At 38.2% G+C, this 13,455-nt stretch overlaps 1 protein-coding gene across 1 annotated transcript; it reads left to right on the forward strand.

The window, feature by feature from the left end:
• The first annotated feature begins 7,832 nt into the window (after positions 1–7,832).
• Positions 7,833–8,240, forward strand: LOC140010633 (uncharacterized). Its single transcript, XM_072057939.1, has one exon. The coding sequence runs from the start codon at positions 7,833–7,835 to the stop codon at positions 8,238–8,240; it is 408 nt and encodes a 135-aa protein (XP_071914040.1).
• The last annotated feature ends 5,215 nt before the right edge of the window (positions 8,241–13,455 follow it).

Here is a 13,455-nt window from a genome sequence, read left to right on the forward strand (position 1 = left end):
AATATGGATTATCAATAATTCAAGAAACATTTACAATGGAAAGCGATAGTAACATTCATGAAAGGATACATTCATTCTCCTGACATTTCCTCGCTCATTTGGTCATTCATTTCATTTCATTCACCCCGTCCCTGGCTTTTGGCCAGGCTCCACCAACCTACATAGGTAATACTCGAGTATACCAAACGTTCACCCAAGTTCCTAATCGCCTGACCGAGTCCGCTTCTGGCTCAAGACGACCGGTAACAAGGGGCAATGGCCAGTTCAGCCCAAAAGGCTTACATTCATGCGCAAGTAACATTTCAATGGAAAATTTCACATTTATCGAGGTCGAGTGCGATAAAGTACACACTCGCCTCGAAAACTCGTTTTGGAAATCATTATAAGCACTTAACACATTATCAACCAAAATACAAGTCATGAAGTCAAAAAAATATAGCAAACAAGGCACACTCAAATGCCAGCACACATGATATGCAAGAAAACATTTCAAAAGTAACTTTGGAAACAGTTCAAAAGTAAATAATGTAAGAAACGGTTCATAAATAACTTTAGAAGTAGTTTGAGGTCACTCACCTCCACGGCTCAGAACCCATCCGTCATATACCATTATCTTGTCCGAATCCAAGTCCTAAACCCAAAAACAGATTTGATGTCATTTAGCGGTTTTGGCACCATTGGCACTACAATTATCGGATGGAGGTGTAAGATACACTGTTTCGAAGCTAAAAGATAGGGCTACAATATTGAAGAAGGTCACTCAGTCCAGTTCATAGCACAACTAGGTCAAAAATGCAAGATACTAGACCAGAACCGCAGAAACAGGTGGACAAACCACATTCTGGTTAACGAACTATAATTCAGGCTACCTAAGTCCAAATCAAGTGATTCCAAAGCCATCCGAAAGCTAAGAGTCCAGGGTACATTTCTTATGAAGACCTCCAAGGCCAAATCATGTATTTTCATGATCAAAAATGGAAAACTACACGAAAACAGAATTCTGGGTGCGAAACAGGTTTCACAGACAGTCAAGGTTATTTCGGTCATTTCACATGCTACAGTGATCGGATCAAGCTGAAATTTTGCAGGAAAGTAGTTTATACCATTGGTTACAACTTTCATGTTTTGGACCAAATCGAATTCAGTAAGGATCATGGTGAAAAGTCACAGTCAAACTGGGTAAAAAGGCAACCCTGTTCGCAGAACCCTTTCCTGGACCAGTCTAGGTATTTCCGACGTATCTCAGCATATACAACTCCAATTCAAGTGATTCCAAAGCCATTTGAAAGCTAAGATACAAGACTATAATTCTTAAGAAGACATCAACAACCAAATCAGTAGTATTCCCAGTCAAACTACCCAATTACCAAAGCTGATTACTATTCTCGGATAGAAACAGGGTAGCAGGGGTATTTCGGTCTTTTCACAGGCTACCGAGCTCAGATTGAGCTGAAAATTTACAGGAAACTAGAAAACATCATTCTCTACAACGTTCATGTTTTATGCCAAGCCAAATTCGGCCTCTAACTAGGTGATACAGAAATGGGCAGAACTGAATTTTCAAGTTCCTGAAATCTGGAAATTCTTGAAATCAATTGCTAATTTCTTTATTTTTGGCTTGCTTCACCATCTTAACTTCGCATATTAAACTTTAAACATCAAAGCCCCAAATTGTAAGCACTAGAAGAATCATAGGGAAACTGTAAAAATTCCAATAAAATGGAAAAACATGATCCAAGCCTCTATTTCACCACATACATCAATAATTCAACCATATGTGACATATTTAGCAACTAATCACGCATTTAATCGGAGAATCAAGGTTCTAGCATGTATACCTTTCCAAGGAAACTAGAAACAAGTGTTCAAGGCCTTTGTTCTTCAAGAAAATTACACCGGTAGGTAGCCTTTGTGCTAGATAACAACTTAATCGGAGTAGATTTGCGCGAATAGAAGAAACTTTTCAAGATTTGGAGAAGAACAAGATGAACTCTCTTTGTCTTTCTCTCTCTCTCTAATTTCGGTTATGGGGCAGAAAAATGAAGAAGAAAGGTTGTTCTTAAGGAGTTAAGAAGACAAGAGATTAGGATTAATCTAAGCCACAAGTTTGGCCAACACTTGGTTTAATTACAACCACAAGAATTTCTCTTTCTTCTCCTTGCATTTTGGCCACAAATTTTGGTCAAGAAGTCATCATGAGAGAGGAGATATTTTGCTCAAATATCAATAAACTTATATGGTAAGAAAGTGGTGGTCAATTGGTGCGTTTAATCGGTAATGCGCGGGACCCGCCGGTTCGCGCCGTTTTTCATAAAAACACACGTACTAGGGTTTTTACTTTCTATTCACTAACCTTATATCATTGCTTCTAATCACATATTATTTCTCACTTAAAAGTCACTTTTAATCACCAAATTTGATCCTTGCTCCGTTCCGAAAATTCATCCGGCGAAAAATCGCGAAAACCCTAATTTCGCACCAATCTTGAAAACGAAGAGTGAAACCCTACTTTCCAGGTTCATTTGCACTTATTGAGGAATGATTGAGTAGTAGTGTCATAGTAAAAGAATAATTTCCAAATAAAAGGGCATTTTTTGAGAAAATATAAGGAATTCGCGAGTCCTCACACTCAACCTTTCGGGGCATCACAAACTCCCCTCCTTAAAAGAATGTTGTCCTCGACATTCCATCTTGTACCAATCAGATCAAATATTCCTCAAGAGTCACTTGAGCATTTCCAATCAAGCATTAAGAGTTACTCTAATCCCACTTGTCGGATTTTCCATTTCCACAAGAGAGCACTTACAGTTCAAACTAGACCCACAGTCCGGCATCCTAAACTTCAAGCTTAGGATACACTACAGAGATCTGAAGCCTAAGCTCTGATACCAACTGTGACGGCCCCACCTCCCCCTAAGGCGAACCAGAGGGTTCGGCGGGCCGCCTGCCCAACTCTCGCCGGGACTCAGTCGATCACTACAATCCTCAAATATATTACAATATAAATCTCATATATTACATCAAATGTTCCCACAATTACACATCCAAGTCTCCAATAATTACATGTCATAAGCGAAGCGGAAACGATTCTCAACTATACATAAAATGATTCCAAATTCAAATTGTACAAAATATATGCCATCCAGCCACGTGAACAAGTACTACAAGCCTTCCTTCGCTTTGAGCCCTGTGGAGGGGAATAAAATAGTTTTTGGGGTGAGCTAAAAGCTCAGCGAGTAACTAGAAAATCATTAATCAAAGCGGTTTCACAATAGTTCATTTCAATGATGTCATAAATTAAATGATAAATCCGGAAACAACTACATCATTTGCAAAACAGTAAATATGGATTATCAATAATTCAAGAAACATTTACAATGGAAAGCGATAGTAACATTCATGAAAGGATACATTCATTCTCCTGACATTTCCTCGCTCATTTGGTCATTCATTTCATTTCATTCACCCCGTCCCTGGCTTTTGGCCAGGCTCCACCAACCTACATAGGTAATACTCGAGTATACCAAACGTTCACCCAAGTTCCTAATCGCCTGACCGAGTCCGCTTCTGGCTCAAGACGACCGGTAACAAGGGGCAATGGCCAGTTCAGCCCAAAAGGCTTACATTCATGCGCAAGTAACATTTCAATGGAAAATTTCACATTTATCGAGGTCGAGTGCGATAAAGTACACACTCGCCTCGAAAACTCGTTTTGGAAATCATTATAAGCGCTTAACACATTATCAACCAAAATACAAGTCATGAAGTCAAAAAAATATAGCAAACAAGGCACACTCAAATGCCAGCACACATGATATGCAAGAAAACATTTCAAAAGTAACTTTGGAAACAGTTCAAAAGTAAATAATGTAAGAAACGGTTCATAAATAACTTTAGAAGTAGTTTGAGGTCACTCACCTCCACGGCTCAGAACCCATCCGTCATATACCATTATCTTGTCCGAATCCAAGTCCTAAACCCAAAAACAGATTTGATGTCATTTAGCGGTTTTGGCACCATTGGCACTACGATTATCGGATGGAGGTGTAAGATACACTGTTTCGAAGCTAAAAGATAGGGCTACAATATTGCAGAAGGTCACTCAGTTCAGTTCATAGCACAACTAGGTCAAAAATGCAAGATACTAGACCAGAACCGCAGAAACAGGTGGACAAACCACATTCTGGTTAACGAACTATAATTCAGGCTACCTAAGTCCAAATCAAGTGATTCCAAAGCCATCCGAAAGCTAAGAGTCCAGGGTACATTTCTTATGAAGACCTCCAAGGCCAAATCATGTATTTTCATGATCAAAAATGGAAAACTACACGAAAACAGAATTCTGGGTGCGAAACAGGTTTCACAGACAGTCAAGGTTATTTCGGTCATTTCACATGCTACAGTGATCGGATCAAGCTGAAATTTTGCAGGAAAGTAGTTTATACCATTGGTTACAACTTTCATGTTTTGGACCAAATCGAATTCAGTAAGGATCATGGTGAAAAGTCACAGTCAAACTGGGTAAAAAGGCAACCCTGTTCGCAGAACCCTTTCCTGGACCAGTCTAGGTATTTCCGACGTATCTCAGCATATACAACTCCAATTCAAGTGATTCCAAAGCCATTTGAAATCTAGGATACAAGAATATAATTCTTAAGAAGACATCAACAACCAAATCAGTAGTATTCCCAGTCAAACTACCCAATTACCAAAGCTGATTACTATTCTCGGATAGAAACAGGGTAGCAGGGGTATTTCGGTCTTTTCACAGGCTACCGAGCTCAGATTGAGATGAAAATTTACAGGCAACTAGAAAACATCATTCTCTACAACTTTCATGTTTTATGCCAAGCCAAATTCGGCCTCTAACTAGGTGATACAGAAACGGGCAGAACTGAATTTTCAAGTTCCTGAAATCTGGAAATTCTTGAAATCAATTGCTAATTTCTTTATTTTTGGCTTGCTTCACCATCTTAACTTCCCATATTAAACTTTAAACATCAAAGCCCCAAATTGTAAGCACTAGAAGAATCATAGGGAAACTGTAAAAATTCCAATAAAATGGAAAAACATGATCCAAGCCTCTATTTCACCACATACATCAATAATTCAACCATATGTGACATATTTAGCAACTAATCATGCATTTAATCGGAGAATCAAGGTTCTAGCATGTATACCTTTCCAAGGAAACTAGAAACAAGTGTTCAAGGCCTTTGTTCTTCAAGAAAATTACACCGGTAGGTAGCCTTTGTGCTAGATAACAACTTAATCGGAGTAGATTTGCGCGAATAGAAGAAACTTTTCAAGATTTGGAGAAGAACAAGATGAACTCTCTTTGTCTTTCTCTCTCTCTCTAATTTCGGTTATGAGGCAGAAAAATGAAGAAGAAAGGCTGTTCTTAAGGAGTTAAGAAGACAAGAGATTAGGATTAATCTAAGCCACAAGTTTGGCCAACACTTGGTTTAATTACAACCACAAGAATTTCTCTTTCTTCTCCTTGCATTTTGGCCACAAATTTTGGTCAAGAAGTCATCATGAGAGAGGAGATATTTTGCTCAAATATCAATAAACTTATATGGTAAGAAAGTGGTGGTCAATTGGTGCGTTTAATCGGTAATGCGCGGGACCCGCCGGTTCGCGCCGTTTTTCTTAAAAACACACGTACTAGGGTTTTTACTTTCTATTCACTAACCTTATATCATTGCTTCTAATCACATATTATTTCTCACTTAAAAGTCACTTTTAATCACCAAATTTGATCCTTGCTCCGTTCCGAAAATTCATCCGGCGAAAAATCGCGAAAACCCTAATTTCGCACCAATCTTGAAAACGAAGAGTGAAACCCTACTTTCCAGGTTCATTTGCACTTATTGAGGAATGATTGAGTAGTAGGGTCATAGTAAAAGAATAATTTCCAAATAAAAGGGCATTTTTTGAGAAAATATAAGGAATTCGCGATTCCTCACACTCAACCTTTCGGGGCGTCACAATTATCACGCCCTAAATGATGTCACGGTGAAAAATAAATATCCTTTGCCACACATTGATGAGTTGTTTGACCAGCTGCAAGGAGCAGTGATTTTCTCTAAGTTGGATTTGAGGCAAGGTTATTATCAGTTACGAATTAGGCAAGAGGATATACCTAAGACTGCTTTTAATTCCAAATATGGACATTTTGAGTTCGCCGTGATGCCTTTTGGTTTAACAAACGCTCCTGCCACATTTATGGATTTGGTGCATCGAGTCTTTAAACCCTATTTGGATCAATTTGTCGTAATGTTTTATCGATGATATCTTGGTGTATTCTAAGACTCAAGAAGAGCACGAACAGTATTTGAGAATAGTTTTACAAACTTTAAGAGAACATCAATTATATGCTAAGTTTAGCAAGTGTGAGTTTTGGTTGGAGCAAATTTCTTTTCTAGGACATGTGATTTCCAAAAATGGCATCTCTGTGGATCTAACCAAAGTAGAGGCCGTATCTGAGTAGAAACGACTGGAAACCCAACTGAGTTTCGTAGTTTCCTAGGTTTATCTGGGTATTACCGTTGGTTCATCAAAAATTCTCCAAGTTAGCCAGTCCTTTAACCGACCTGATGAAAAAGCATGGTCAATTTGTCTGGGATTCTAAGTGTGAAGCTAGTTTTCGAGAATTAAAGAAATGGTTAACGTCGGCACCCGTTTTAGCTTTACCAAATAGGGAAGATAGCTTCACTGTTTATACGGATGCCTCAATGGAAGGTTTGGGATGTGTCCTAATAAAGAATGGAAGTGTGATTGCCTATGCCTCTAGGAAATTAAAACCCCATGAGCGAAATTACCCCACTCATAACTTAGAATTGGCCGCTGTAGTGGAAACATTACTTATATGGGATGACTTTTGAGGTGTATACCGACCATAAGAGCTTGAAATACCTATTCTCTCAGAAGGAGTTAAACTTGAGACAACGTCGGTGGGTGGAATTTCTTGAGGATTATGATTGGACAATTAACTACCACCTGAGCAAGGCCAATGTTGTAGCGGATGCTTTAAGTCAAAAAGTGTAAGTAGCTGGATTAATGGTTAAGGAGTGGAATTTATTGGAAGTGGTGAGTAAATGGAACCCACGATTGGACCGATAGAGGGTGATTTTAAGCAATATTGCGGTGAGATCTGATTTGTTGGACTGAATTAAAGAAGCTCAAAAGAATGACCAGATGATGCAAAAGTGGACACAAAAAGTGCAGAAAGGGGAAATCTCAGACTTTAATGTGAGTTCCGAGGGTATCTTAAAATTTCCCGACCGGATAGTGGTACCGCGAGATGAAGTGATAAAAAGGGATATTTTAGAAGAGGCACATTGATCCAAATATATAGTACATCCTGGAAACAGTAAAATGTACCAAGATTTGAGGAGAATATATTGGTGGGATAAAGTGAAGAAGGAAATTGCTCAGTTTGTCCAAAAATATTTAGTGTGCCAACAAGTGAAAACTGAACATCAGAAACTCTCAGGTCTTTTGCCACCTCTTGAAATCCCTAAATGGAAATGGGAACATATTACTATGGATTTTAAATCAGGGTTACCCCGTACTCAGAAAGGGCATGACGCCGTTTGGGTAATAGTAGACAGGTTTAACCAAGTCTGCTCATTTCTTACCTATAAATATGAGATACTCTTTGGAGAAATTGGCCCAATTGTACATAGATGAGATCGTGAGGTTGCATGGGATCCCCGTAAGTATTATTTCTGATAGAGATCCGCGATTTCTGTCTCGCTTCTGGCAACAATTACAAGGAGCCTTGGGAACCAAGTTGAATTTTAGTACTACTTATCATCCTCAAACTGATGGACAGTCGGAGAGGACTATCCAAACACTTGAGGACAAGTATTTTGGATTTTGGTGGAAGTTGGGGACAATACATGGCTTTAGTTGAATTTGCATATAATAATAGCTATCATTCTTCCATACAAATGGCACCGTATGAAACTCTCTATGGAAGGAAATGCCGATCACCAATATTCTGGAATGAAGTAGGGGAAAGAAGAGTTTTAGACCCAACTGCCATACCATGGATCAAAGATGCTTATGAAAAGGTAAAGGTGATACGTCAAAGACTTCGGACAGCTCAAAGTCGACAGAAGAGTTATGCTGATAATCGACAAAATGACTTGGAGTTTGAAGTTGGGGACATGATATTCTTGAAGGTTATACCACTTCGAAGTCTCACGGCAGGAAAAGGAAAGAAGCTTTAACCGAGATACGTGGGACCATTTAAAATTCTCCAACGAGTTGGAAATGTAGCACATCGATTGGAGTTACCGGCAAGTCTAACCAGGGTTCATGACGTATTTCACATGTCTATGTTGAAGAAGTATCATCCAGATCCCACTCATGTACTGAAGCCAGAAGAAATTGACATTGAAGAATCTCTAATCTATGAAGAAAGGCCGGTACGGATCTTAGATCGAAAGGTGAAGGAATTGAGAACTAAACAGATACCTTTAGTTAAAGTTTTGTGGAGGAATCATGAGGTGGAGGAAGCTACTTGGGAAATTGAAGAGGACATTCGTGCCAAGTACCCTGAACTATTTAGTGATCAAGGTGAGAATTTCGAGGATGAAATTCTTTAAGGGGGAGAGAGTGTGAGAACCCTCACTTTAAAATACAATTTCCCCAAATTACTTGCCTTGCCCTAGAATTTAAATCACTTATTATATGCCCTTGCATTATATTCTACATGTGTTACAACAATTCCCTTGTATTTCATTTCATTTTCTCTTAATTGAATTAAAACATTTCTTTGAGTTGGTTTTAGTTTATTTCACCACTTGCATTTTTACCAAATATTCTTTTATTGTGGTTAGGACTTTATATGATAGTTTAGAGGTGTTAAATAGGTATTGAAACATATGGATGGCTTGAAACATCATTAGTCAAAGATTAAGGAAGAAATGGACAAGAATTGGGCCAAGTGGCCAAACCCTAGCCATATATCTTGTTTGACCAAAGGATTAGAGGAATTTTAACGAACATTTCTTCATATTTTTCCTCCAAAATTTCGGCCACCTTGAAGCTTCCAAGGGAAGGAAGAAAACTCCATTTTCCTTGCTTTCTAAACCTAGTTTGATCTTGGGAGAAAAATCAAAAGTGAAGAACTTAAGTTAGTGAGCAAACTACTTCCAACCTAGTGTGTGATTTTCAAGCTTGAAGCTCTTGGTTTGGTGGTTGTTTTGGGCGACTCAAGCTTCTTACAAGAGAGGTAAATAATCTTTAAATCTTGGTTTTATGGTGTTATATCATGTACTTTAAGTTTTAATGGCAAACTACAAGTTATTTGAATGAGATTTGTAGTTAATCTTCTTGAACTAAACAAGTGGTAGTAGGGTTAGTTAGTTTGCCTACCATGTGTTTGATGAAATGTTTGAACTTTATTCATGGTGGTTTTGAAGTATTAACATGTTTTAGACCCTTTTGAGTTAGATTTAACACTTGACATGTTGTTTAAGTGAAAACCATGAAAGGATGAAGGTTGGTTAAATAAGTGAACTTGTGGACTATTTTCTTTCTTCTTGGCTGACTAGTTTTGGAAGGAGAAGTTTCTCCTTGATTTTGTGGTTCTTTTGCACCTTAAATTAAGCCTAAGACACTTGGCTATGACATTGGTTGAGCTTATGTGTGAGTTGAAGTAGAAATGAAGCAAGTAAAGTGGTTGTTTGGACCACTAGTGGGCTGTTTTGGTTTCTCTTGTTGGCTAAACTGTTATGGCCTTTTAAATCATGTTTATGTGTTGCATTTTGAGCTCCAATGGTACTAGTTAACCTACTCCCCTGTTTATGAACCCTAAAGGATCAAATTGGATGAATTTGAACCAAAACAAATGAAGATAGCATCAAGATCTAGTGTATCTTTGCTAGGGTTTAGGGCTGATCCAGAACTGAAAAATCAGCCATCTTGTCCGAGCTACTGGCACTGATAGGATACAAAATAAAGTGTGTATTTGATACCATTGGAAAGCCCTTTGAGTCTAGTTCCAACACCACTGACGGCACCTGATTCCGACCTTTCCACAGTGAGATATAGCCATTTCCCAAAACTGCGCGGGCACGACTGTTTTACCTGTGAAGAACATTTTGAGTTTGAATGAAACTTTTCTTGTGCCCAACTTTCATGCACTTATCAAACTTTTTTTCTCATGAACTTTTACTGCATTTTGGGCTAAATTTACATGATGAATTGAGTAGCTTTAACCACTCACTTGGTCTCTTAATGAGCCTACATTTGAGTGGGAAATTAATCTAGAATGTTAATGATTTTACTCGTTGCCCTAGGATTGGGAAACGGAGGTGATCGTAATCGAGATACTTGACATTTGATCACTGCATTGCTTGACAGATGAGTGTTCCACTACCTGCTACTTGCTTATGTGAAATATTTAAATACTTGATTTACGACTGTTTAAGCCAAACCTTGTTTTGATAAAATGGAGATAAGCGTGTACTTTATCGCACTCGGCCTCCCTCATTTTCCACTGAGGCTCTGTATACTGCTATTATGAGATGTGATTTCTCTATGTGTGACTGTACTTGAGTTGTTTGGGTGATACCCCATCAACTACTGCTACCGTTTGAGTACCCAATCTCATAGGTGAGCTGTTTGTATCGAGCCAGCAAGGATTTGGTCGAGAAGGCCGATAAATCTTGGGGACTATTTACTGAACACTAGAAATCGGTATACTCGAGTATTACCTAACTACAGTTTATGGAGTGCGGGCCCGGTAGGGGGTTGACTGGTGGACGGAGATAGAAGGAAGTGGTGTTCTACGTATGACGCCCGAAGGAAAAGAAAAGGGAAATTTTCTTTATTTATTTATTTTTTCGCGTGCATTTTTCTTACTTTATTTTATTATCAAAATTTTCCAGAGACTTTTATAAGTGAATATAGTTTTTCAATCATTTTTCTAGTATAAATTAGTTCCTGAGAAATAAAGAGTGTATATTGGACGTGGGACCCGCTAGTGGTGTTGAGTGCGATAAATTCGACCAATTAGGTTATGTTTTGTATATCGGAATTAATATACTAGGTGTTAAGAGATAATTAGAGATTTCTTAGATGGTTTAATCTTGGAGAGACAAAAGGATAAGATTAAAACCTTAGAGGACAATTTGTCACATAACCATTGGACCTTGACTTTTGACCAAGACTTTTTTATCTTTATCTTGGAAAAAAAATTGGACAAAATTCTTCATTTCTTTCTTTCTCTTGGCCGACTTCCTTAGCTAGAAAAGGGAGAGAGAAAACCCCAACTTCATCTTCCATTTCTTGCTTAGATCTTGCAAACCAACCGATTAAATCTTGAATTTGTCCACAAAGGTGACTTGCTAAGGGAGTTTGAAGGTCTTAGTGGAGTTGTTTTGGAAGAAAAACCACTAAGCTACTACCTTTCTTGAGGGGTTAAGGTATTTTTCTTGGAAACTTACTTTTGTTCCTAATAATGATCAATTAGTAGTTTGTAGTGGCTAAACATGTTATTTTATGGAAGATTTTGTGGTTTGAGGTGGAATTAGATAAATTTCAGATTTTATTGGGAATTTTTCTGATTTTATATGATCATTAGTGGTTGGCCATGTATAATGGTTTGATATGGTGTAAAATGAGGCTTTTACATGTTAGTTGTAGTTGGATGCGGAAAATTTCAGCTTTGTGCGGAAATTCCAGGTTTAGGGTTTCAAATTTGCCTGTTCTGACCGGATTTATTTGGGCATATTAGAGACCAAATCAGCCTTTTCCCAAAACATGAAAGTTGTTGATAATGGTGTTAAATAGCTTCCTGTAAAATTTCAGCTCAATTGGAGCACTGTAACATGTGTAATGACCGAAATACCCTTGAATGCCCATGAGCCCTGTTTCACGCCCAAATTTCTGTTTTCGTGGAAATTTTCATTTTTGACCATGAAAATGCATGATTTGGCTTTGGAGGTCTTCATAAGAAATTTAGGGTTATGTCTTGGCTTCGAAACGCCATAAGATTCGTTTCAATCCGATAAGTGTAGCTTCAGTTATGGATATTGTGCCGAAAGGTGTATTTGATAGTTAATGATGTGTATGTGGTTAATTTGAGATGAATTGGTGTTGCTTGTAGGATGGAAAAGTAAGGAAATTAAGGGGAAATGCTGTCCGATCTTTGAAAACATTTGATTGCTTTGAGTTTGAGTTGAAGGCTTTGGACTTGATCGAGGAAACTGTCTATGATGGATGAGGATTATGAGCCATGGTTGGTGAGTGACCCTAAACTATTTCCAAAGCTACTTATGAATTGTTTCCTTCATTCTTTATTCAATTGCATATCATGCGTGCTTGCATGGGAGTTCATGTTTTGACTTCAATGAGTTCTTGGGAAGTCTTGTACTGAACATCAACATCTCCACCACTTGTTTATGTTTATCTGGAGCTCAAAAAGGGGCTCCCTCTTACTGTTCAATGTTAAATGATCTATTTGAGCGTTGGATGTTTAAGTGCAATGATTTCACTGGCTCACCAGAGCAAAAATACGTACATTTGATCTTGGAATCATGACATCATCGAAATGCATTATTGTGAAATATATTTGATTACTGATTTTACTGGTTACTCGCTTAGAATTAGCTCACCCCAAAATATTTTATTCCCCTCAACAGGGCTCGAGGCGAAGGAAGTGCTTGTAGTACTTATTCATGTGACTGAATGATTATCTCCTGTATAGTTTGAGTTTTAGATTTCTCTTGTGTAATAGTTGGGTTTGTATGAATGTTTGGACTTGAATGGATGTACGTGTACGTTCCACGCTTGGGAATTAGTTTTCGCTGCGTTTGTGATATGTAATTCTTGGAGAATTTGATGTAAATTTGAGATATATCTTGTAATTTAATTGAGAACTTTAGTGAACGACTGAGTCCTGCGAGAGCTGGGCAGGCAGTCCGCCGAACCCTTTGGTTCGCCTTAGGGGAAAGTGGGGCTGTCACACTACGAACTTCATATTCTTTAAATGCAAACGTTGACGGAGAGTCAACGGACCACGGTATGATCAAGCTCAAGGGGATTTGGCTTTTGGAAGCCACCCGTATCCTTGAATTGATCTGTGATTAAATTGTTATTGTACTTTACAGTGTTTACTTGGTTATATTATGCCCTTATTTGGCTATGTGCTTACTTGTTTTACTTGGAAGCTCACTAAGTTTTAGCTCACCCCACTCCTTTTGTTTTCCTTAACAGATCGGGGATGGACTTGTGGTCAAGAGCTTTCTTAGCTTTATCTTTTGCTTGAACTTGTACTTCGAAATTGTAACCTTTTGCATAGTTGACTTTACTTTTGACTCTTGTAAGTTTGAATTCATAAGCTCGACTTATGTTATGTAATTATTGTATGGAGTGGTAAGTGTTACATTTAGCTTGACATTTTAAGTTTGGAAAGTTGCCATTAGGGTTCGTACG

Source organism: Coffea arabica, chromosome 7c (genome assembly GCF_036785885.1).
Source record: "Coffea arabica cultivar ET-39 chromosome 7c, Coffea Arabica ET-39 HiFi, whole genome shotgun sequence".
Taxonomy (NCBI): domain Eukaryota; kingdom Viridiplantae; phylum Streptophyta; class Magnoliopsida; order Gentianales; family Rubiaceae; genus Coffea; species Coffea arabica.